At 37.2% G+C, this 27,823-nt stretch overlaps 1 protein-coding gene across 10 annotated transcripts in view; it reads right to left on the bottom strand.

Annotated features, from left to right (window-relative positions):
• SCMH1 (Scm polycomb group protein homolog 1) overlaps positions 1-27,823 on the bottom strand; it is a 191,953-nt gene that overhangs the window by 92,338 nt on the left and 71,792 nt on the right. For 9 of the 10 annotated variants that reach the window (XM_082651095.1, XM_082651098.1, XM_082651103.1 and 6 more), the window contains 2 exons: positions 21,642-21,876; positions 3,791-3,879 (listed from right to left, as the gene is read on the bottom strand). In XM_082651095.1, the coding sequence (XP_082507221.1) occupies positions 3,791-3,879; positions 21,642-21,876 (324 nt within the window). Of the gene's footprint in view, positions 1-3,790; positions 3,880-10,303; positions 10,350-21,641; positions 21,877-27,823 lie in introns of those variants that run through there. The other variant, XM_082651104.1, reaches the window with a different exon arrangement.

Here is a 27,823-nt window from a genome sequence, read left to right as displayed (position 1 = left end):
GGATAGTGACCTGTGCTCGCACACAGGCTTCTTGGTGGCGGCAGCAGCAGCCTTAGCGTCTCATGCCCGTCTCTGGGGTCCGTGCTGACAGCCACGGCTCACACCCGTCTCTGGAGCTCCTTTAAGCAGCTCTCTTAATCCCCTCTCCTCGCGCATCAGGAAACAAAGAGGCAAGAAAAAGTCTCTTGCCTCTTCGGCAGCTCCAGACTTTTTCCCAGACTCCCTACCGGCTAGCTGTGGCGCACTAGCCCCTTCAGGCTGTGTTCATGCAACCAATCCCAGTCCTCTCCCTGGGATCCACTGAAGCTGGAGCCTCAGCTCCCAGCCCCCGCCTGTCCCGGCGGGTCAGCTGACAAGCCTCTCGGGATGGTGAGTGTTGGTCGGCACCAATCCTCTGTGCGGGAACCTCTCCCCTTTGCCCCCTGCACCCCTGTTGCTGCGCTCTCCTCCATGGCTCCGAAGCTTCCCCCCTCCGCCACCCACAGTCTCCGCCCATGAAGGGGCTTCTAGTGTGTGGAAACCTTTCCTCCTTCACAGCTCCCTCCCACTGGTGCAGGTCCCGTCCCTATTCTTTTGTTTCTGTTTCTTCTTTTTTCTTTTGCCCTACCCAGGTACGTGGGGGAGTTTCTTGCCTTTTGGGAGGTCTGAGGTCTTCTGCCAGCGTTCAGTAGGTGCTCTGTAGGAGTTGTTTCACATGTACATGTATTTCTGATGTATTTGTGGGGAGGAATGTGATCTCCACGTCTTACTCTTTTGCCTTTTTGAAGCTCCCCTGGCAGGCAGATTCTTAACCACTGTGCCACCAGGGAAGTCCCCAATTCATATGTTAACCATTCTATATTTAGTCTTTTGGTGGACCCCTTCAGATCATAACTGTATAGTTGACATAATTAAGTCTAAAGCTCATCTTTAAACAATACAAGAACCTCAGAATATTTAAACTACTCCTGAGTTAATAGGTGTTTGACAATTTAGTTCCACATTGTTATACTGCCAACTGATCACTTCTGCTAGTATAACTGGTTTATACAGTTATAGGCAATGGTTGATTAGTTTTACTCACATGTTAAACCATCTTTCTTCAGCAGTACTCTTTGCATCTCATTCTTACTTTCCAGTTCAATTATCTTTTATTTATTTATTTATGGCTGCGCTGGGTGTTCGTTGCTGCGTGCGGGCTTTCTCTAGTTGAGTCGAGTGGGGGCTACTCTTCGTTGTGATGCATGGGCTTCTCATTGTGGTGGCTTCTCTTGTTGCGAAGCATGGGCTCTAGGTGTGTGGGCTTCATTAGTTGTGGCACGTGGGCTCAGTAGTTGTGGCACATGGGCTTAGTTGCTCCCCAGCATGTGGGATCTTCCTGGACCAGGGATTGAACCCATGTCCCCTGCACTGGCAGGCGGATTGAAGTCCCCAGTTATCTTCTTCCTGAAATATACTGTTCAATTGTTCTTTCAGCAGATATATTAGTATCTGTTTGTATTAGTTTGCTGAAAATGTCTTGATTTTACATTCATTCTGAAATAATAGTATAAGTAGATATAAAATTCTAGGTGGACAACTATTTTTTCTTAGTTCTTTGCAGATATTATTCTGTTACCTTTTGGCTTGTACTGCTGCTGTCAAGAAATGTGCTGTCAGCCTAACTGTAATCCTTTTGAAGGTTCAGTCCACATGGACATGGAAGCTGTGGATATGGAGGGCTGACTGTACTATGCCATTTTATATAAGGGAGTTGCGTATGTGTGGATTTTCATATTCAGGGGGTCCTCGAACCAGTCCCCCACAGGTGCAGAACCATCCCCCACAGAGGATGACTGTATTCTGTGTGATTACTTTGCTCAGATCTTTTCTTTTGACTTTAGTTATACCATGATGTTTTAAGGTATATATTTGTCTTTATTACACACTCTGGAAAATTCTGTCATTATCTTTTCAAATACTGACTTTTCTTTATTCTTTCTAATTAATCTCTCTAGAGTTCATGTTCAGTATATACTGGACCTTCTAATAGTATTCTCTTTGTCTTTTCTCTTTAATGTATTTTCCGTCTCTTTATCTCTCTGTACTGCACTCTAGGGAAAGTCCTTACACGTGTCTTTCAATTCTTTCTTCTCTATCTAGGTCTAAATTGCTTATACGCCTACCTAAGATTTAAAACTTTTAATGGTTAAGTTTCATTTCTAGATAGTCAATTTGTTGTTTTTTCAACTTTGTCTTTAAAAAAATAGAGGTTTGTACTTTTCTCATCTTTAAATTCCTTCTTTTCATTCCTTACCCATTTTCAAATACTTAATTTATAATCTCTATCTGATATTTCTATTATCTGAAAGTGCTTGAGGTTAGAATCTTACTGTTTGTTGTCTACTGAAGTCTCATCATGCAGGATTTGCTTTGTGAGTTTTGCGGGCTCTGTAATTATGAACTGAACTGAACTGATCTTCAGTGGTACTTCATTTTTGGGACTTCTATGACATCTGGGTTGAAAACAACCAAACCCTCTAGAGAGGTTTTGGGTTTGCTTCTGCCAGGCACTCAGAAATATCCCATACAATTCTGGAGTTCTGAAACAACACAGGCACCATATCTGAACCCTGGACTTCCATGGGGAAAGACTGTCTTATCAGAAGAGATGACTCACTTCCTACCCCTACCCATGGCCCAGGCAGAGACTCTTCCTCATCAATGCAATAGTCTTTTCACTAAGGAGTAAACATTTGAGGGATCCAATCTGATTTTTTATGTGGCAGTCCCAGGTACATTTTTCTGCCTTGCATGGGCCCAAGGCCTCAACTTCTATCCTACTGTGGTTGTTAAAAGACAAGGTCCTTGGAAAGTAAGACTCGCAAAGCCCCTTATGGCACCTGCAGGTTCAGTACACCTAACACTCTGCTTTTCCTTCCTCATTTTGGCCTTGGAGTTATCTTACTTTCTAGTAAGGTCAGCAAAGCCTTTAAAAGAATACTTGTTGGCCCCTTACCCCCCATCATTTTTAGGTATTCTGCAGTGGAAGGGTTTCAAGTTGTCCAGTATACTGTATTCTGGGAATCAGGGTACTCTCAGGGTTTAGACTTAAATGGCAACATAGGCAACCCCAATTCAGTCACCTTTACAGTAACTTTAACCTCATTAAAGATCAACTAAGAGCAGACTGATTGCTTCATCCCTTGAGAAATCAGCAAGACTGAATACAGGTTTTGGATCCCTGTTCCACCACTTACTAGTCATGTGACCTTGGGCAAGCTCCTTATTCAAAAGTATTTGTTTCCTTAACTACTAAATCGAAATAATAACTCTTGCTTCATAAAGTTAACTGTGGGTATTTAAATGAGAGAGTGTGGATAAACTCCAAACATACTGTAGGCACTCAAAAAATAGTCTCCTTCCTTTCTCTCTGTTTAGAATATGGACCTTATGGAACTGCATGATCTATAGTAAGAATAGCTCCTTTAGATTTATACTACACTTTATATGTTTTACTAATAAAAAAAAATGTTTAACTTCTTAAAACCCTATGAGGTAGACAGAATCCCACTTAACAGATGAGGTCAAAACTTACTATTGGCAGAGCTAGGACCCAAAACGCAGAAATCCTAATTTATCAGTCTAATATTTCTCTGGGGATAATTGCGGCTTTTTAAGGTACTTAAAAAATCCTTCTGCTGAACTAGTTTCTGAGAAGGCATCCTCAGGCCACATATATAATGTAGACATCAGAGGCTCAGTAATTGAAAGAATGTAAGCATTTGACCTTAAGCAATTTGGAGCTGGTGATAGCTGAGGGACACTGTACCTTGTGGAAAATCCTGATGGGAGCCATCTCTGCTCCATTTAGCGTCTTCAAAAGGAACATGGGCCAAGAGGAAGCATTCAGCCGAAATCCTGCAGCAAACATAATGGGCAACAGATAAAAAATATGTCTCAAAGGGAATTGCTATATCAAGTTTTCCCTTTGGAATCCAGCTACGCCTGCCACAACCTATGCTGTGATAGTTATAGAATCACAGATGGTTAGGGAAGGACTTAAAGGTTAAGTAGAAGAAATACCTCATTAGACAGATGAGGAAATGAGGCATATAAGAGGGAATGTAACTTGCCCAAGGTAATGTTGCAAAGTAAGTAGTAAAGTCCCCAACCAAGTTTCCTGAAGCCAAAACAAGTATTACACAACAAATATCATGCCTAAAAAGCTTCCTTGAAAAATACAAAATAGATTTGTGATAGGAATAACAAACACTTAGAAATGATCTAGACCATAGAGTGTGAACAGGGATATAATAATCTCTTAAGAAGAAACCAGATATGTCTGATAAATCCAATATACAAGTAAATCTTTTTGGTTTATCTCAATGTAAACACACTCTCACTTTTGCTCTCACTTTCTCGCTCTCTGTCTCTCTTTCCCTCTCTCTCTCACACATACACACATACACAGAGTACAAAACACTTTTTGATATTCATTTTTACTTAACGAAGGATCAGGCATTGATGAAAATGGAAGGGATCATCTTATCAAAAAAACCCTCATTTTCCAAAAGAGTGAAAAGAAGCCTAGGGATGTTAATTGTCCATTGTCATTCTGCAATGACAAGTCAATAAGAATATACCATTTAATTAACAAACTGTAAAAATAAGATCATTATCATAGTTAAGTCTTCCAATTAGAGCTCCAAGTGCTTCCTTCAATTTGGCTTCAACCCTCTGTCCTGAGATACCACAATCTAGTGCTTTCTGATAGTCTCCCAATCTACCTCAGCTTTCCCATTCCTGACAAAGCACAGATAGGCTGAACCAAAGCTGCAGAGAAACAGCAACAACAACAGTATCTGATATTACTGAGTACTTCACTGTGTGCTAGATACTGTGCCAGGCACCTTCTACCGACTACCTAATTTAATCCTCAAGACAACCCAGTAGGGGAGAAATTATCTTCATTTTATAGATGAGGAAAGAAGTATAAAGTAAACTGCTTGAGATTTCAAAGTGAGCAAATGACAAAGATAGGATTGAAAGCCAGGCAATCTGACTGTTGAGCCCACACTCTTTACTACACTAAATTATCAATGTGCATGTGAAATGAAAAAGGAAGAATCAGCTTTTGGGATAAAGTATTAGTTAAGAACTATAATTAAATTAAAGGGGAGGATGTGAGAAGAGAGAAGAAAATGTAAATAAGAGAGGTACCACCCCCACCTGATTTAAACTTTTAGTCTCAAAGCTGGCTAGGCTACCAAGTGAGGTTTCCCAGGGTCAGGAGACTTCTTGGGATAGCTCATTCATAAACAATGGGGATAGCAATTCACACAGTCCTGTCAAACTGCTACCACTTCTTTTTTGCTTGCCCAGCTCTTTTTCCTTCTGTAAAAAAAACCCCAAAAGACAAAAAAAACTCTAATTTTATGTGATTTGGTGGGGATGTCTACACTGGGCTCTACCTACCTGGCCATGGAATGCAAAATAATGCTATTTAAAAGCATCAGATTCCCCTAGACCAAAAGTGTATATGTATGTCCCAAGTTGGATCAACTGTTTTCTGATATGATGTGCATGTTGGAGAGAGCTTTTCTTTCTCTCAGATCATGGTTATAAGTAAGTTTGTAGATTTGGCACTGCTAAAATGGAGAACATAACTGAGAATAAGGCCAATGTAGAGCAGGAGATGGAGACATGAGAGTGTTTAAAACCCTGTGTCCAGACACACTCAGCACCAGGTCTTGGGCTTCGCAGTTACATGAGTCACTAATTCCTGCCTCCTCCTATTGCCCTCCTCTAACCTGGTCTGGGTTGGGGTTTTACACTCCAAAAGAGTCTTGACTACTACTCTTCCTTTGACCACGGTACAAACAAACAGACAAACAAATTTCTCCAGAAATTCAGGTCTGGTTTGTGTGTGAGTAAAACAACTCTCTTTAGGTCAGGGAAGGGTTGAAGCAAGCCAAACCTAGTGCAGATTTGCCATGAATGATTCACTACACCTACAGATAAGGCAAAGCTGCTCTAGAGAAATGCTCCCTACACCTTCGTATAAGAGGGGAGCGGGGAGGAATGACTGCACAGTTAGAAAATTCTGATTCATGCCCTCAGTTCCCAACAACGAGAGTGCCTCACCATGTAATTCCCAATTCAATTCTTTAGAAGTGGGTTACTGAGAGGCTTCTATCTCATCTGGTACTTGAGGGAAAAAGAAATCCTCTCAGCTCTGGAAACCCTTATAATAATATTATAATAGTTAATATGTATTCAATGCTTATCATGTGTTAAATACTTTACAGGCACTTTCTCACAGGATATTTCAAATAATGCCATGAGGTGTGCACTATCATTACCCCTAGTTTGCAGATGATGAAAGAGAAACTCAGGAGAAGTAGCTTGTCCAAGGTAGTAAGTGGTAGAAACAGATTCCACTACATGACAGTCTTACTCCAAACCGTATGGTTCTTAACTACGTTTCACTATCTCCTAGCAAGTTTCTTCAAGAGTAGAAGGGCAAAGTAGAAATGTTGTCAACCCAAGGAATTACTGAGTACCTTATTCCCCTACCAAATTCAGATGTATTCACAATCTGTCCTGGGGAGTCATAGATAGAATGTTTAAACACTGAAAGGGATTTCAGAGGCCATATAGTATGAAGGTTTTATATTGTAGATGACAAAACTGAAGTCCAGAGAGGCTAAGAAACTTGTTCATGATCACGTAAGTTGTTCCTGTAGTCAGGCTGGAGCCCCAGGACTTTCCATCTGATTCTCTTTCACTATGCTATGCTGCCTCCATAAGAAAACATTCATTACGCTCATATTATTTGCCAGCCTCCATGTGCTAAGCACTTTTAAGTGGGTTATCTCATTTAATCACTTCTACAACTCTGTGAATTTGATAAGAGAAAAGTAAGCACTGGTTTTGGAGCCAGGCTCCCTAGATTCAAATCTAGGTCTGCTACTTACCTGGTGTGTGATGTTTGGCAAATTATAAGACCTCTCTCTGGTTTTCATTTCCTCAACAATAAAATGGGTAAGAATAGTAACTACTTCAATGGGTTGTTCTAAGGGTTAAAATAGGTTAATACCTGCGAAGCACTTAAAACGATGCCTGGTATATGACAAGTGTTAAATGAATGCTGGCTTTTATTTTGATTATTATAGATGAAAAGACTGAGATTAGAGAAATTAAGTAAAATATCCAAGGTCGCTAAGCTAGTAAATAGCAGAGGCAGGATTTAAACCGAATTCCTCTGTCTCCAGAGCCTTCATTATTAATCAGCACATTAATGTCTTCAAATATTTAATCACTCAGTTCTACCATGCTGTCTCTCTTGGTAAAAGAACTGGAGTTGTAAATTTGTGCAAAAAGGAAGAGAAGAGTAAAAACAATAATTTGAGGGTCTCCTCAAATTAAACAATGGCTTGCAAGGAAAAGGCCAGGTAGGTAAGAAATCCTAACCTCTAAAGTGGGAGTACCTCAGTGTCTGGCCACTGGTTCTCTCTTCTTGGTCCCCACTTTTTTCCCATCAACGATGACTGCCAATTTATATCTCTAATCCAAACCTCTGTCCTGAGTTTCATGCTCATATTTTCAACTGCCTTATTCTATAACTCTACTTGGATGCCAAGAGATCTCAAAATGAGTAAATCTAAAATAGAACTCTTGATTTTACTACCCCCTTTCCTCCAGTCATCTCATCTCAGTTAATGGAACCACTTATTTAAACCCAAGTGCTGAGACCAAAAAGCCTAGAAGTCACTCTTGGTTCCTCCCTTTCTATTGTCTCTCAAATACAATTAATCAGCAAGTGTTGATGGTTCTTACATCTAATATACCCTAAACCGAACCGTTCCTTACCATTCTGTATTTCTGCCCACTAACACCCTAACCTAAGTGACAGCCAAACTTTGCCCAGACTACTAAAACAGCCTTCTAACCCTTCTCTCTGCTTCTACTTTTGCCTCCCTACTGTCTATTCTCCACACAGCAACCAGAATGATATGGTTATGTTTTTAAAACTATAAATCAGATCACATCACTCTTATGCTTACATCCTATAACACAAAATAAATCTGCAGTCTTTATGTATTTAACAAAACTTACATGATACGGAACTTGCTTACTTCTTGTAACTCATCTCCTGCCACCCCCCTGCCTTTCATTCACTGGTCTTTCTGTTTCCCAAGCACACCAAGCTGTGTCCCTCTGCCTCAAACACCCTTCACTTTTCTCAAATCTTTGATAGTTCTTTGCTGAAATATCACCTCCTCAGAGAGGCATGCCTAGACTACCCTACCTAAAATAGCCTCCTAGATCCTGCTCCCTTATTATCCTTACCTTTTATCACTGCCTAAATTTTCTTTCTTTTTTCCATGTAATGTGTATGTCTTTTCCAACCAGAATATGAGCTCCATGAGAGTTTTACTGAACAAAGGAAAAATCTCCACTTATGAAACGGGTGCCAGGAATTGATAAATGCTTTATCATGTTACCCCATTTAATCCTCAACCATGTGTGGCAAAGTTTATTAATGATGTGGCAGGTGAGGCAACTGAAATTCACGGTTAAAAGTCAAGATAAAGCAACTTACCATTGGCCACACAACTAAACTAGTAAGTGCCTGGGCTAATATTATAAAACCAGGTCTCCAATTCTAAACCCAGGCATGCTGCAAGTGTTCTGTGCTTAGCTAAGATTTCTTTTTAAAATATTTATAAACAACCAGTCACAAAGATCTTTCATATGCTTCTAAGACTGTGGGACTACTGAATAGGTTAGGGTTCGTTTGTTTGAACTAACAGTGGTCTGAGCAAGCTCTGAACTTCAATATAGATCAGCAGGTCTAGAATCTAATCATAGTTCATGCCCTCTGGTGGCAGGTAACAGAACAGCACTCATACGAGGAAGCACATGAATGTGCCCTACTCCTTACCCTGCCATTGTCCTATATAGTAATTCTAAGCTTTATGAAGTTATTAGACTCTATGGCTGTCAAGATGATCCCCAAATCATTCTCTCCTCCCAGAGGAGCTTTACATACATGTACACATACAAATACATGTACAGAAACATGCCACCAATTCACTGTACAACTTTGGACAACTAACTTCCCTTTCCCTATTTCTGTATTTGTCAGATGATGACACTGAACTAAAGCAGTGCTTCCAAACTGAGGTTGGGTGGGCTATCTAAATTTTACCCCAAGAGGGACAGCAACGAGAACTGGAAGAGAGGTGCTGAACAAACTGTCTTCCCTGAGGAAGAAGTGTATGTTCAGTCAGGTTGTATTTGGGAAGGACTGTTAGAATTCCTTTTGCTTCGGCCAGGATGCTGTCACCACTTCAATGCTCCGCTCTTATATACACACTCAAACACAAGTTAATTCAGACTTATTTCACTGGGGGTGGGGTTATGACTAGTCTTGAGATAGGTGTACGTATAGATGGGTCTGGCATTACTCAATGTCAGGGGCCTTGCAGAGAAGAGAGTTTGGCGAATATTTTTAAAATTACCTGTGTAAAATGAGTATTTAAGATACCATAGTTAAAGTTACTTCTCTCTAAAATTTCATCCCCCCTCCCAAATTTTTATAAACAGAGTTCAAATTTCCATAATCATAAATGGGATACGCATCTTTTAAAATCCCCCTTTTTACTGACAGGCCCTGGAAGCTATTTAGCATAAGAGAAGACTGATCAGTGTCAGGAACATAAGAGGGTTCCTTTCAAGTCAATGTCCCACATAGACATCAGGGCACGTGACTAAGTTTGCTGAGTAGGCAGTTTATACTGGGATCCTGACACACTTGGCTAGAGGCCTCACCAGAGGCCAGCTTTGCTCTAGCCTAGGGACTCTCAAACTTGGACACTGAAATCACCTGGGGAGCATTAAAGAATACATCATCCCACTCCCAGAAATTCAGATTTAATTGATCTGAGGTAAGGCCTAGGCACTGAAATTTCTGAGAGCTCTCTAGGTGATTCTAACTGTCAGCCATGTTTGAGAATTAGTGATCCAGATAGCCCTGTTTAGAAGAAATAACCTCAGTCTAAGTATAGAATGGACCAGTAAAACAAGGGGATATGAGGAAAAGGTTGACATCACCTGAGAATCATTCTACCTTTTCACCTTTTTTCTGGAGGACTCTGCAAAGTAGTAACCAATGTTCCTGTGTGAACAGAACACACACACATACACACACACACAAACCACACAAGATTTTAATGGAGAATAATGCTCTTTGGAGCAATGCTTCCCAAATACAGACCAACTGTGTTAAGAGTCTCGGGAGAGCCATTTTACCATGCAGAATCCCAAGCCCCATTACCTAGAAATTCTGATTCAGCAACTCTGGGGAGAAGTCCAGAGGAGGCCTGGGGAACATGAACACACACACATATATATGTATAATCATATACATAAATTATTTTAAACTTTTTATCTTGAAAAATTTTAAACCCAGAGAAAAGTAGCAAAAAACAATACAAGAGCAAACTATGTACCCTTCACCTAAATTCAGCAACTAATAACACTTCACCACAATTGCTTTCCATGTATCTACACACACTTTTTCCTCTGAACTATGTGAAAGTTAGAGACATCATGATATAGACTTCACCTCTACATACGTCAAGATATTTGTCCTCAGAACAAGGACATTCTCCTTTAGAACTGCAATATTATCATATCCAATACATTTAATTAAAAACATCTTCAGCTGTCCCCAAATCTTTATAGGTGTTTAATTTTTAAAATACATCACGGATGACATATTGCATTTGGTTGTCAAGTTTCTTTAGTCTCCTTTCATCTAGGATAGTCCAGTTGCCTTTTGTTTTTCATGAAATTGTTACTTTTGAAGAGTTTGGCCTGTTTTATAGAACGTCCCACAATTTGGATGTTTTCTGATTGTTTCCTTATGATTACATTCATGCTAAACAATTTTGACAAAGATACTACACAAGGGATATTGAGTACTTCTCATTTCATTGCTTCAGGCAGTAAATAATGTCAGTGTGTCTAATTATTAATGATACTGAATTTGATCACTTATTAAGAAATGACTGACAGATTTCTTCATTGTAATTTCCCCTTGTAATTAATAATCAGTGGGGAGAAACTTTGAGACTGTGTGAATATCCTATTCTCCAATAAGCTTTTCTTTTCTTTGTTTTAGCATTCATTGATTATCTTGGTCTGAATCCATTTAAATGGTGGTTGCCGAAATGATAATTTTCTATCATTCTTTATATTTGTTAGCTGATATTCTGTAAAGAAGAACTTTCTCTGCAACTTTAATTTTTTTCCTGTGTATCACTAGGGACCCATGAGGCTATTATTATTGTTCTTCTATTTTTATTATTCTCTTTGATGGTCATATTTTTCCAATGTTGGCTAGTCAGAGTCCCTTTAAACTGGCTCCTGTATCCCTCTGATATGTACCCATCAATCTTTGAGACTTCTTTGCTTTCTGGCATAATAAGATCTTCCAGACTCACCTTACATTTTCTCTGTTGCTCAGTCTTGGAATCAGCCATTGCTCCAAGGAGCCATGATTCCTTTTAGCGGAGAATGGGATTTAGCGGAGAATGAGAAATCAAATCAAGATGCTCCCATTGCTACTGAGGAGTCATTGTTTCCAGGTCTTTTCAATAGAGCTTGGAATATATACATATATATACATACATATACATATACATGTATTACCTTAGAATATATACATATACATACATATATATTCTAAGTGAATAAGTATTATATTAATATATATTTATGTATATTTTAATACATATTAATATATACTTATATACCTATTTTAAGTTAAGAGTTCATAACATACCTCCAATTCAAATCCTACACTGCAAGGGTTCCTCTTCATCTTTTCCATCCCATACTTGTATCTTATTTACTCATTTGCTCTATCTTCAATACATGCAAAATAGTTTCAGATTATTAGGGCAAAACCGCTAACATCATTAAGAAAAAGTCAGAATTTCTTTGCAGTTCCATTTTCCTTTGAAATATGTCCCATTGCGGGTATAATGTGAAGATTCTGTGTTCAAGTTGTTTGAACTCTTTTTTCAATGTGGTTATGATATCCATTTGATACAGAGTTCAGTTTGTTTCTGTTTATAGTCAATTTTAGGATATGGCTTGTTCATCTGTTTGTTTTTGGTTTAATTTTATGTATTAAGTAAGACATTTATATAATTCAAAAGTCAAAAGAATATAAAAGGGTATTTTTAGAGATGTCTCACTCTCGTTTCTATGCTTTCCACCCTATTCCCAGACACTCCCAATAGGGAACCTTTCCATTATTTTCTGGTTTTAACAGTCCTGTGTTTCTTTTTATAAAACTAAGTATACAAAATATATGTAAGTTCATGTACATTATATATATGTGCATGTGTGTGTATACACGTATATTTCCCCTTCTTTCTCAAAAGTAAATGGCATTAAGTACATTCACATCAATGTGTAACCATTACCACCATCCATCTCCAGAACTTTTTCATCTTCCCCAAATGAAACTCTGCCCATTAAACAGTAACTCCCCATTCCCCTCTCCCCTTTCCCAGCTCCTTGCAACCGCCATTCTATTTTCTGTTGCTATGAATTTGCCTATATTCGGTACCTTGTGTAAGTGGAATCATACAGCATTTGTCATTTTGTGACTGGCTTATTTCATTTATAATAGCATAATATCTTTAAGATTCATCCACATTGTAGCATGTGTCAGAATATCCTTACTTTTTAAAGCTGAATAATATTCCACTGTGTGTATATACCACATTTTATTTATCCATTCTTCTGTCAATGGACACTTAGGTTGTTTTGACCTTCTGGATATTGTGAATAATGCTGCTAAATATAGGTATCCCAATATCTCCTTTAGTCCCTGCTTTCTATTCTTCTGCCTATCTACCCCGAAGTGGAATTGCTAGATCACATGTAATTCTGTTTTTAACTTCTTTGAGGAAACATATTGTTTTCCTTAGTGGCTGTACCACTTTACATTCCCAATACACAATACACATGGTTCCAATTTCTCCACATCCTCACCAACCCTTGTTATTTTCTATTTATTTGATAATAGCCATCCTAATGGGTGTGAAGTATTATCTCATTGTGTTTTTGATTTGTATTTCCCTAAATGATTACTGATGCTGAGCATTTTTTCATGTGCTTACTGGCCACGTGTATATCTTCTTTAGAGAAATGTCTATTCAAGTCCTCTGCCTATTTTTTAATCAGGTTGTTTATTTGCTGTTGTTCAACTGAAGGAGTTTTAAAAAATATATTTTGGATATTAACCCCTTACCAGATATATGATTCGCAAATATTTTCTCCCATTCCATGAGTTCCCTTTTCACTCCGTTAAAAGTGTCCTTTGATAAACAAAATTTTAAATTTTGATGCAGTCAAATTTAACTATTTTTTTTGTTGTTGCCTGTGCTTTTGGTGTCGTATCCAAAAATCACTGCCAATTCCAACATCATGAAGCTTTTCCCCTATGTTTTCTTCTAAGAGTTTTACAGTTTTAGCTCCTACATTTAGGTTGTTGATCCATTTTGAGTTAGTTATTGTATAATGGTGTAAGGTAAAGGTCCAACTTCATTCTTTTGCATGTGGATATCCAGTTTTCCCAATACTATTTGTTGAATCGGACATGTGATTTTGAAAAAATAATAGCTTTAGTGAGATGTAACTCAATTCATACTTTTAAATATCCGATTCAGTGGTTTTTAGAGTTATGAAACATCATTCTATCTAATTTTAGAACATTTTCATCACTCCTCCAAAAAGAAAACCCATATCTATTAGCTGCCACCCCGCATTGTCCCTTCAACCCAATCCCTGGAAACCACTAACCTACTCTCTGCCCTTTTGGATTTGCCTATTTTCTCCCATCGTGTGGGCTGTCTTTTCACTTTCTTGATAGTGTCTTTGGAAGCACAAAAGCTTTTAATTTTGAAGCCCATCTATCTAGTTTTTCTTCTGTTGTTTGTGCTTTTGGTGCCATATCTAAGAAACCACTGCCTAATCCAAGGTCATGAAGATTTACTCTCATGTTTTCTTCTAAGAGTTTTATAGTCTTAGCTCTTACATTTAGGTCTATTATCCACTTGGAGTCAATTTTTGTATATGGCGTGGAGGTGGGGTCCAACTCCATTCTTTTGTATGTAGATATCCAGTTGTCCCTGTGCCAGCTGTTGAAAACCCCTACTGACTTATCTTGGCACCCTTGTTGAAAACCAACCGAGCATAAATGTATGGGTTTATTTCTGGACTCTCAAATCTAATCCTCTTATCTATAAGTCTATGTTCAATTTATGCCAGTACCACAATGTCTTGAGTACTGTTGCTTTGTAGTAAGTTTTGAAATCGAGAAATGTGAGTCCTCAGTAGTGTGCTGATTTTTGCTGAAGTTCATATGACTTTCATCCTTAGCTATTTTAATATGGTGAAGTCCATTAATGATATTTCTGAAGTTAAATATTCTTTTCATTCCCAGAAAAAAAAATACTACTTTGTCTTGATGAATTATTGTTGTAAATATGTTGAACTCTAATTCCTAATATTTTATTTAGGTGTTTTGTAATAATATTCACACGAGGCTGTGTGTGTGTGTGTGCACGTGTGTGTGTGTTTAAATCAGGTTTAAGTATCCAAGTTCTACCTGCTTCATAAAAGAATTTGGATATTTTCCTTTTTCTATGATCTAGAAGTGCACTGTCTAGTATGGTAGCCACCAACCACATAGATTTTCAACTTTAAATTATAATTAAAATAAAATTAAATATTCAATTCTTTAGTTGCGGTAGACACATTTCAAGTGCTCTACAGACACATGTGGTTGGTGACTACCATACTGGACAGCAAAGACATAAAACATTTCCACCATCACAGAAAGTTCCGTTGGGTATCACTGACGTACAACACCTAAGTAGCATTGAGATTATCTGGTCTTCAAGGTTTTGTAGGATTTCCCTCTAAAATAATCTGCATGCAGTACTTTGATGTAAGTGCTTTGAAAACATATGTGATGCTCCTAGGGTCAATTTTGACAAACAGGATTTTCTTATTTCATCTAGCTTTCCTAGTTTACATAGGGCTATTCCCCGCCTTTGTCATTTCTGCTTTTGTATATCTGCGCTGCTTCTTTTTTTTTCTTTATTAGGCTAACTAGTGGTTTGTTATTTTGTTGAGGTTTTCTCCAAAGACACAGTATTTTGATTTACTGCTTTTCTATTTTCTACCACATTAATCTCTTTCTATCTTTATTTTTTCTTCTACTTATTTCTCCTTTGTATTTGCTTTGGAGTGTAACTTTTTCTAGCTGTTTTAATTGGGAATTTAAATTCGTAATATTTATCCTTTCATTTTTCTTTATGCCAGGTATTTAAGGCTATAAATTTTCTTCCAACCACTGCTTTAATTATATCTCAAAATTCTGATGTGATGTTTATTATCATTATGTTTTAGGAATTTTAAAATTTTGGTTTATATTTCCATTTTTCAAACAAAAGTTGTTTAAAGAGTTTTAAATTTCAAGGTGGAAGGGCATTTACCAGGGTATAAAGTTTGATATGCATACATATATACACACACACACATATGATCTATCTTATTCATTAAAGTCTTCAACCCTTTACTTTTTTTGTCCTCTTGGCCTGTCTTGTCTTGAGAGAGGTGTGTTAATTCTCCTATTAATGTGTTTGTCTATGTCTCCTTGCATCTACCATAATTTCTATTTTTATTAATTCTACTACGTCTAATAACAGAATTGTAACCTCTGCTATTATATTGTTTGAAGTTCCTTCATATATCCTTGATCATCCTTTTATTTTTAGCTGTTCTGACTCACTCTACTTTAGGTATGTCTCCTGTACAGAGTATAAAGTTGGGTTTGACTTTGAGCACCAATCTGAAATATTTTTCTTTTAATAGGTGAGTTTAAACCATTTACATTTATTAATATAAATTACACATTTGGTCTCAACTCTGTCACATTATGCTTTATTTACTGCGTTCTCCATATTTAGTTCATCTCTTTGTGTCATCTGTTTCTTGATCTTTTTGTTCCTTTGGTATTTAGGAAGTTCTGGAATTTTGTTTTAGTAGTTACCTTTATACTAACATATGTTATAATGTCCTTAATTCCCTTATTTCCTCACTTAGGCTTCTACTATTTGGTTTATCAGTTTTAAGTGATACCCAGGACCCCATCTACAGATACGACAGGAGGAAAGGGGCTTGCTTTCTGGCTGCATCGTGTTGGCTGGGCAGGCTCCTGCAGCACCCCATCTTCCCTATGGCCCAGGTCCGGGAGCACAGGGCAGCCCGTAGCAGCACCACCCTCCCCATCTTAAGTGGTTCTGTAGAAGAGTTTCTCCAGAGACACACCTCTCCATGAACAGCTTTCTCAGCACCCTGGAGGACAGAGTTCTAGCAAGTTCCACTGCTGTGGCACCACAGTGATCTCTCTCATCCAGTGAGCCACAGCTGTGCCCCCTCCAACAAGGTCTACATCTCAGCCCTGAGATGGGGGAAGGGAGGCTCTTCCTTGGGAGCTCTATCTCTGCCCCAGTGTCGTGGCTTCTCCTTATGTCTGCTCTTCTTATATTCTTTAGAGTTCTCTTGCCTTTTGACTAGCCAATCCCTCACTCCAATCCTCTGTTATAGTTAACATGTATATTAACCTTTCTGTGTTTAAACTGCTGTGTGGGTTCTCTTTCTTCACTGGACCCAGACTGATACCATACTATTCTACTCTTGTCCCTACCTTTGTTTTTGTCTTAGATTGATCACCTGTTGTTTGGATGGAGCTCTTTCCATAATTGATTCCTTAGGAAGGGCTTGGGGTCACAGTATTTCCTGAGTTCTTGCATGCTGAAAACTCTTTCAGTATAATCTCAGGACTTGAAAAAACAGCTTGTCTAGATATAAAACCTGTCTTTTCATTTTCTTTCCTTGAATTTCTTAAAAATGCTGCTCCACTTAGTCTTGCTTTGTATTTTGCTGTTGAGAAGTATGATGCAAACCTGACTTTCTTTCCCTTGTGAGTAATTTGGCCTTGTTGCTGGAGGCTTAGATGACTTTTTCTTTATTCTTAGAGTATAACAGTTGTACTAGAATATGTCTTAGAGTTGACCAATCTAGATCAATTTTTCCAGGAATAAGGTAGGCCCTTTCAATATGAAGGTTTAGGTGTTCCTTAATTTTTGGAAAATTTTCTTATATTACAATTTTAAGTATTAATTCTGTTTATCTTCTTCAGGGACTCCAAATATATATGTACACATACATATACACATTGGATCTTTGTTATGTTCTATATCTAACAGTTACTTTCTCATACTTTTAAACCTTCTCTAATATTTATTTTTATTTCTCTTCTCAATGTCCCTTATTATATTTCCAGTTGAATCTACTGTCCCAGTGGGTACCCTGGAATTGAGTCTTCAACTGAGATTATTTTTCTTTCAATTTTTTTCTTGAGTTTGAACAATTCTATTTTCACATCTTCCTGTCTATTGTGCATTTCTAGTCTGACTTACAATTTTTGATCCAAGGTATTTTTTCATATCTGTCAATACTTATTTGAGATGGGTTATTGTACAACAGTTTTCCTCTGGCTACTCACTGATTTTGGCTGTAGAATTTTCAATAGTTAAAATAGTTTTATCCTCTATTTCTGTTTTTCTTCACGTAGAAGCTTTTTATAGATGTTGCCTGCTGTTTCCTAATCCTTTGAAATGTCTTATATTTTCCCGGGCTTACAAAAAACAGGATGTTCCATTTTGGCAGGGATCTTGGGTCATGAGTTTTCTGTTGGCATAGTGAAATGCAGTTTCTTTAGTAGATGAGCCTATTTGGGATGGGATGGGAAGGTTTGTATGTCTTTTGATTTTATGATTCTCTTTTGTTCCTGCATAACTCTAAATCACTACCCATGGTTTCCTTCTTTTCCTTCAATATTATAGCTACCTCTCCCACAAAGGTAGTTGTCTTCCCAAGACTGCTATCTCTCGTCCCTCACTCTTTTAATTCACTCTCTTTCTTCTGATTCTCCAGTAGCCAAGGCTCTAATCAAGTAGCTCTTAGCTCTCTTTCAGTATTTCCCACTCTGGATGGGACTGTCTTTTTCTGGGGGTGATTTTGGCTGTGTCAGGCTCCCATTGCCCTCTCCCTTTTTAATGCAGTTTCTACCTACATAAAACTCTTCATTCTGGTATGGGGTGGGTACTAGCTCTAGTGGTTTCAGATCTTTATATCTGAACATGTAGACAACATGTTACTGAAATCTGTGGTATTCTTTTTTTTTTTTAACATCTTTATTGGAGTATAATTGCTTTACTATGGTGTGTTAGTTTCTGCTTTATAACAAAGTGAATCAGCTATACGTATATATATATATCCCCATATCCCCTCCCTCTTGCGTCTCCCTCCCTCTCACCCTCCCTATCCCACCCCTCTAGGTGGTCACAAAGCACCGAGCTGATCTCCCTGTGCTATGCGGCTGCTTCCCACTACCTATCGGTTTTACATTTGGTAGTGTATATATGTCCATGCCACTCTCTCACTTCGTCCCAGCTTACCCTTTCCCCTCCCTGTGTCCTCAAGTCCATTCTCCAGTAGGTCTGCGTCTTTATTCCCACCCTGCCCCTAGGTTCTTCATGACCATTTTTTTTCTTTTAGATTCCATATATATGTGTTAGCATATGGTATTTGTTTTTCTCTTTCTGACTTCACTCTGTATGACACACTCTAGGTCTATCCACCTCACTGCAAATAACTCAATTTCGTTTCTTTTTATGAAACGGAAAAAGCCCTTTTTATGGCTAAGTAATATTCCATTGTATATATGTGCCACATCTTCTTTATCCATTCATCTGTCGATGGACACTTAGGTTGCTTCCATGTCCTGGCTATTGAAAATACAACTGCAATAAACATTGTGGTACATGACTCATTTTGAATTATGGTTTTCTCAGGGTATATGCCCAGTAGTGGGATTGCTGGGTTGTATAGTAGTTCTATTTTTAGTTTTTTAAGGAACCTCCATACTGTTCTCCATAGTGGCTATATCAGTTTACATTCCTATCTGTGGTATTCTTGACTCCTGGTTATGTTTAGGCATGAGTTATGGGTGGTTTGATTTTCTTTCCTTTCTGATCTGTATGTTTCTGGAGAATTTATGGAAAGATTTCGATTTAGATGGTCACCATTATCCCTGGGAACTTACATTTTTTAATAGCCTATCAAGATGCTTCTAAACAGTGATTCATAAAGCAGGTTGAGAATCTTACGGTACTATGCAGCTACAAAAAGGAATGAGGAACATCTTCATACAACTAAGAAGTCATCTTTAGGATATATTGCTAAATGAAAAAAGTAAGATTGAGGAAAGTATGTATAATATGCTGTCATTTACATAAGAAGACAGGGAATACATATGTATGTATGTACACACACACACTCACACGGATATATTTGCTTATTTTTTAAAAAATGGAGTATAAACCATTAAATTAAAAGAAAGTGGTTACCCTAAAGCAGAAGAAAGGGATAAGGTGAAGGGGATTTCTCTGAATATACTGTTTTATAGATTTCACTTTAAGAATGATTTATATATATATGACGCCAAAGATGGGATAATTCAAGAATCAATAAGGACAGTTAGTGTAATGGAGTGAAACACATCAGCTATATATGAATCTTTGAGTTTATGATACTGAACAACAACAACAACAATAACACTATCCATAAATAATTTTGGAGGATGATGGTAATCCAATTTATTATTTTGAAAATTGGTAAATAAAGAAAAGAGTCAAGCATTTAAACTGTCTTTCCTGCATGAACTGTACTTTAGGATAACCAAATAGTTGATGAAAGTTTATTTTAATAGACATGTTCCATTTAATTTATGTGGACCGAATGATAATATTAAAATTTCCCATTTTGCAACCATAATGAAGTGATGGGTCTAAATCAGGGGTCAGCAAACTATAGCCAGAAGGCTGGCCACCTGTTTTTGTAAATAAAGCTTTATTGGAGCACATCCTTGCCCATTTGTTTATGTATCATCTATGGCTGCTTTCACATTACAAGGACAAAGCTGACTAGTTACAACGGAGAAGGTATGGCCCATAAGCCTGAAATATTTACTATCTGACTCTTTAAGAAAATCTGTCAACCCCTGCTCTAGACCACAAGCAGTAATGGCTGCTACATTACAAAATGAGAGACAACCAGACCATATATGCTTCCTAATAAAGACCACCACCTATGAAATATTCTTATGAAAAAATTGAAACTTAACCTGATCAAGCCTCTAGATCTAGTTACCAATTTCTAGAAAGAGAGGACAGAGAAACATGTTAAATGATACCACAGAGATACAATCAGCAAAATCTAATTGTGGGAAAATTTAAAGACAAATGACTCAGGTTTTTCAACAAATAAATTGCAAGAAAAAATAAGAGACAGAAGAAGAACCCATAGACTAAAAGAGACTTAAGGGACATATCAACCAACTGCAATATGTTGATTTTATGTGGATCCTGATTCAGAGAAAATGGAATAAAGAGAGAGAGAAAGAGGGAGACAGACAGACAGATAGACAGTAGGGAAAATTTAAACATTGAGTAAATATTCGTTGATATTAAGGAATTATCATTATTTACATGTGATAATGTTATAATGATTATGCTTTTAAAATATTAACTATGAAAGATACATACTAAATATTTAACAATAAAATACTATGTTTAGGCAATTGGGCAGGAGCAGGCAGGGAGCGTGTATAGGTACAAAGAAAACAAGATCGACTATCAAGGATAAGGGATACATGGACATTCATTGTGCTATTTTTCCTACTTTTGTATACATTTGAAAGTTCACATTACAAATAATTTTTTTTAATGGAGGAAAATGTTAAATAACCACCTGGGGAGGTCTTTCAAATGATACTGTCCTCTAATGTTCATTTAATTTAGCACAGCCTCCTGAAGGGAACATAGCCTATAACCCATCTCTCTCTATCCTCTGTTGAGACTCACTGCAATAGTGATTAGTAGTAACTGATGAGATGGGCTAAATCATTCAGGTATATTGAGGCAAAAAAAGGTGAATCTGATCTTGAGGAGAAAAATACAGTGGGGTTATTAGTTTAAGTAAAATAATGCATTTTACTTAATAATTGACTCAAAGTGAGAAAATTCCAAGGACCAAGTAAAAATTTAGGGGAAAGGAGATAACGGATCTTTGTAATAGTCATCCTTTCTACTGGGAGACTTTTCTCTCACTTCCTGTTATCACTGTAGGATTTGGTGAAAACTCTGGTTTTTTGAGGCAAGTTAAACGTCAAGATCTCCTTCCATTCTTTTTCTCAGGGTAAAGGGGAAGTGACAAAGAAGGATGAAATGTGTGGTTTCTTGTTAGAAAAAGAAGAGCTTGAGAGAAGCTTGGATATCATAAGTTAATGTAGAATGGATAGGTCCAGATTTTTCAGGTCATTTCATTTTAGGTGGGCCTTTTCTTTTGGACCATATGAAAAAGAAGGGATAGGCAGAGGACCCTATGTTTTCCTTTAACAGGATGTACAATTTGGGGAAGATAACTAATGGGCTAGGGAGAGCTTGGGTCTAGTTACTCACCCAGCGGAGGCTGCAGCATACCCCCATTCTTCTCACAATTCCCGATAGGCTGGATTTCAGCTGAGTCAACGAGACGCCAGAAGTCATTCTTGTTGTCGCTGCCATCAAGGCGAAGGCGGAGGCGAGCGCCTGTCAGTCCAACTACTGTGGCAATACAGGTAGATGTGGTGTTCCTGGGATCCTGTGCTTCCAATTTCATACTGATCTTGAACTCGTTGCTTGGAGGTGTGTAGGACTGAGGAGAACAAGCCATGGGGATTAGACGAACTAAGAATACATGGCATTTTCAGTAAGGATATTAAGAGATGGAACCTGAAAGTTTATGCTTTGGACTCAAACTGGTTACAGCTGGGTCAGGAACAACCCCCCTGAATTATTCCCTAATACTTAGGAAGTGTTTCATACAAAATAAACACTGAAATGTAAAATGAAAGGGAAAAAATTACTTTCCACTGAAGCATCAAATATTGACTCACCAGTAAGAAAAGGACAAGAATGTCTCAAGTGGCCCTTGCTTAAATGCTGTTTTTCATCCTATCGTCTCCAAATCCTTAACCCTCCAGGTGTTCTTAACATTTTATTTTTAGAAATCATCCTATTAAACTATCATATCCTTAGTGTCTCTTCATGGAGCATTTCAGTGTATTGGTTTGTATGTCTACCACAAAGACTAACCATTGGCAGTTGATTTTTTTTCTTACTTTGACATTAACTTATAAATCAATTCCTATTTTTTTAAAACAACTTTTAGTTATAATTGACATACAATAAACTACACACTTTGGTAAGTACCGACATATGTATACACTCATGACACCATATACATCACGTACGCCCTGGAAAACATCACCACAATCAAGATAAGGAACATGGACACACTCTCAAGTCTTGCATATCCTTTTATAATCTCTCTGTCTAGCTCTTCCCAGACCCCTCTTTCCAGGCAAACATTGCTTTACTTTCTATCAGTGTAGACTGGTTTGCATTTCTAGATTTAAATGGAACCATAGAGAATATACTTTTTGGGGGTCTACTTTCTTTCACTCAGCATTAACTATTCTGATATTCATCCATTTGTTGAATGTATCAATAATTCATTACTTTTTTGTTAAGACCACATTTTTTTAGAGCAGTTTTAGGTTCAAAACTTAGCAAAATTGAGAGGAAGGTACAGAGCTTTCCCATAAACATCCTGCCGTAACAGGTGCAGAGTCTCCCCTATTACCAACATCCCCTACCACATTTGTTAAAACTGATGAACCTACACTGACACATCATAATCATCCAAAGTCCACAGTTTACATTAGGGTTCTCTCTTGGTGTTGTATATTCTATGAATTTGGTCTAATGGAGACGTGTATCCATCATTATAGGATCATACAAAATAGTTTAACTGCACTAAAAATCCTCTGTACTTTGCCTACTCATCTACTCAGTCGTTGGCAACAACTGATCTTTTTACTGTCTCCATAGTTTTGCCTTTTCCAGAATGTCATATGGTTGGAATCATACAGTACATAGCTTTTTCAGATTGGCTTCTTTCCCTTAGTAAGCTGCATTTAAGCTTCCTCTATGTCTTTTCATGGCTTGATAGCTCATTCCTTTTTAGGGCTGAATAATATTCCATTGTCTGGCTATACCACAGTTTATTTATCCATTCACCTACTGAAGAACATCTTGGTTGCTTCCAAGTTTTGGCAATTATGAATAAAGCTGCAATAAACATCCATATATATATATATACGGGTTTTTGTGTGGACATAAATATTCGACTCCTTTGGGTAAATACCAAGAAATGCAATTGCCAGATTGTACGGTAAGAGTGTGTTTAGTTTATATAAGAGATCACCAAACTGTCTTACAAAATGTCTGCAACATTTTGCATTCCCACAAGCAATGAATGAGAATTCCTATTGCTCCACATCCTTGCCAGAACTTGGTGTTATCAGTGTTCTGGATTTTGGCATTACAATACGTATGCAGTGGTATCTCACTGTTGTTTTAATTTGCATTTCTCTGATGACATATGATTTAGAACATCTTTTTTATGCTTTTTTGTCATCTGCCAATCTTCTTTGGTGAGGTGTCTGTTAACATCTTTGGCACATTTTTTGAGTTATTTTTTTATTTCGAGTTTTTAAGTTTTCTTTGTATATTTTGGATAACAGTCCTTTGTCAGACATGTCTTTTGCAATTATTTTCTCCCAGTCTGTGGCTTGTCTCCTCATTCTCTTGACAGTGTCTTTCATAGCGCAGAAGGTTTTATTTTAATGAAGTCCAGCTTATCAATTATTTCTTTCATGAACTGTGCCTTTGGTGTTGTATCTAAAAAGTCATTGCCATAGCAAAGGTCATCTTGGTTTTCTCCTATGTTATCTTCTAGGAGCTTTATAGTTTTGTGTTCTACACTTAAGTGTGTGGTCTATTTTGAATTAATTTTTGTGAAGGGTGTAAGATCTGTATATAAATTCCCTTTTTTATTTGCATGCAGTTGTCCAGTTGTTAAGACCTTTGTTGAAAGGACAAACTTTGCTCCACTGTATTGGCATTGTTCCTTTGTCAAAGATAGGTTGACTATATTTTTATGGGACTATTTCTGGGCTCTCTATTCTGTTCCGTTTACCTATCTGTTTCTTCTTTTGCTAACACCACATTCCCTTTTTTTTTTTTTTTTGAGAATTTTAAGCCTTTTAATTAAAACATTAGAAAACTTAAATGCATAATAAATACAACAACTATTTGATCATTTAAGGGGGTCTTAATTTCTATCAAAGAGCTTTTCTTTAAACACAACTACTAAAATTTGTAGGCAAGGACATGTGTACTCCTTTCTACCCTAACCATCAAATCTGTGATATGTGAATAGGACAGTCTTTGGGAGGGAACATGTGTCAAAGGGAAAAACGCAACACAGGAAAAACAACAATAAAATAGATCCAAATAACCTATGTTAGTATAGCTGATACTTTATATTTGTACTACATTTTATAGTCTATGAAGTGTTTTCCATTCATTAGATTATATAAACTTCACAACTCTTTAAGGTAAAATTGTATTGTCCCTGCTGTACCCTTAAGGAAACCACAGCTGGAAAAAATTAAGTAAACTATGGATTATTAAAAGTATTTATAAATAATTATTACTTCAATTATATTGTTAAGAACTGATGTTCTTAAAAGAAAATGCAAGAAGGCCAATGTCTCCTGTCAATCTATGAATTTTCAAAAAAAACCAATTCAGTTCAACTTTCAGGGATAATAGCCCATTAAGGAAATGGTAACCATGTAGCTACTAATTAGATCTTCCATTGGGATAACTGCTTCATTTTGTTTCACTGGCCAATATATTTGGCTTTTAAAGACAAGTTCTCAAACACAGAAGTCAAATAAACTCAATTTTCAGTAAACTGGGTTACTAAGATTTTTTTTAAATTAAAACGTTTCCTTCCTATGATATAAAATGAACATTACATTTCTGAAAAGTACGACATTATGAAAAGCCATTTAAAATAGATGACATTCAGAAAGTGCATAAAACTGAGCTTCCTAAGTACTACAGAAAATATGAATTAAAATATAACATGCATTCTGCTCTACTTTTTTTTTTAACATCTATATTGGAGTATAATTGCTTTACAATGGTGTGTTAGTTTCTGCTGTATAACAAAGTGAAGCAGCTATATGTATACTTATATCCCCATATCCCCTCCCTCTTGCATCCCCCTCCCACCCTCCCTATCCCACCCCTCTAGGTAGTCACAAAGCACAGAGCTAATCTCCCTGTGCTATGCGGCTGCTCCCCACTAGCTATCTATTTTACATTTGTAGTATATATAAGTCCATGCCACTCTCTCACTTTGTCCCAGCTTACCTTTCCCCCTCCCCATGTCCTTAAGTTCCTTCTCTATGTCTGCATCTTTATTCCTGTCCTGCCCCTACTTTCTTCAGAACCACTTTTTTTTTTTTTAGATTCCATGTATATGCACCACATCGTCTTGATTACTATAGCTTTATCAATAAGTCTTGAAGCTGGGTAGTGTCAGTCCTCTGACCTTGTTCTTCTCCTTCAATACCGTTTTGGCTATTCTACATCTTTTACATCTCCATGTGACCTTTAGAATCAGTTTGTCAATATCCATAAAATAATGTGCTGGAATTTTGATTTAGGCTTGTATTATGTATATTAACCTTGTATCCTGCAACCTTCTTACAACTGCTTATTACTTCTAGGTGTTTAGCTGCTGTTGTTGTTGTTGTTGATTATTTCAGATTTTCTACAGACAATAATGTCACCTGCAAACAAAGCCAGTTTTATTTTTTCCTTCCCAATCTGTATATCTTTTATTTCCTTTTCTTGTCCTATTGCTACATTTAGGACTTCCAGTATGATGCTGAAAAGGTGTGGTGAGAGGGAATATTCCTGTTCCTGATTTAGTGGGAAAGCTTCTAGTTTCTCACCATTAAGTATGATGTTGGCTTTAGGTTTTTTGTAGATATGATCACTCAGCGTAACTACTCTAATACTCATCCATACTGCTGAAAGTATCAATAATTCATTTCCTTTCACTGCTGAGTAGTATAACATGCTGATGAACATTTGTTGTGTTTCTAGTTTTTAACTATTACAAATAAATCTATGAACATCCATCTATAAATCTTCGTCGGAAATACACTTTCTTTTCTCTTGGGTAAACATCTGAAGGTAGAATGGATAGGTCATATGGTAGGTATTTAACTCATGTACCAGAAAATGTACCTTTTTACAGTGTATAATTCAGTGAGTTTCAGTATATCCACAGAGTTGTGCAAATATCACTCCATCTAAATTTGGAACATTTTCATCAATCCCCCCCCGAAAGGAACCCCATACCCGTTGTAGTCTCTCCCCATTCTCCCCTTAACCCAATGCCTGGAAACCACTAATCTACTTTCTGTTTCTGTGGATTTGCCTATTCTGGAGGTTTAATATAAATGAAATTACACAATATGTGAGTGGCTCCTTTCTTCACCTGGCACAATGTTTTCAGGTTGAATCTATGTTGTAGTGTTTATCAGTACTTCATTTATTTTCATTGCTGAATAACATTCCATTGTAATGGATATACTACATTTTTTGCTTATCCATTCATCAGTTCATGGACATTTGGATTGTTTCCTCTTTTTGGCTTTTATATATAATTATGCCACGAACACTTGTGTATCAATTTTTGTGTAATCATATGTTTTTATTTCTCTTGGGTATACACCTAGGAGATTGCTGGGTCATATGCTAATTCTATGTTTAACATTCTGAATAACTTCCAAACTGTTCTCTAAAGTGGCCACAGAATGTTATAATCTCACCAGCAACATATGAGGGTTCCAATTCTCGATATCCTCATGAACACTTGTATTGTCTGCCTTTTTGATTTCAGCTATTCTAGTATTTGTGAAGTGATATCTCATTGCAGTTTTGATTTACATTCCCCTGAAGACTAATGATATTAAGCATCATTTATGTGTTTATAGGCCATTTGTATATATTTGGAAAATATCTATTCAAATTCTTTGCCAATTTAAAAATGAAATTGTTTTAACTGTTGAGTTGTTCATCATATCTTCTGGATACAAGTCCCTCATCAGATCCATGATTTGGAAATATTTTCTCCCAAAAGGCAGCTGGGACTTTTCACTTTATTGATAGTGTCTTGGGAAGCATAAAACCTTTTAATTCTGATAAATTTTGAAGTTCAATCTATCTACAATACTTTTTCTTTGTTTTATGCTTTTAGTGCCATATCAAACCATTGCCTAATCCAAGGTCACAAAGATTACTCCTGTGTTTTCTTCTAAGAGTTTTATAGTTTTAGCTCTTATGACTATCATCCACTTGGGAGTTAATTTCTGTATATGGTGTGGAGATAGGGTCGAATGCCATTCTTTTCTTTGTGGACATCCAGTTTGTCCTTGCATTAGTTGTTGAAAATCCCACTGAACTGTCTTGGCATCCTTGTTCAAAATCAATTGAACATAAACGTAAGAGTTTATTTCTGGACTGTCAAACCAAATCCACTGATCTATATGTCTATCTTTATGCCAGTACCACACTGTCTTGAATACTGTAGCTCTGTAGTAAGTTTTGAAATCAGGAAATCCTCTACTTTTGTTGCCCTTTTCTGAGATTGTTCTGGCCACTCTGGGTTC

The sequence above is a fragment of the Grampus griseus genome, assembly GCF_964374135.1.
Source record: "Grampus griseus genome assembly, chromosome: 1".
Lineage (NCBI taxonomy): Eukaryota > Metazoa > Chordata > Mammalia > Artiodactyla > Delphinidae > Grampus > Grampus griseus.
The sequence above is the reverse complement of the archived record's forward strand: the minus strand, read 5'-3'. Positions and strand labels throughout refer to the sequence as shown.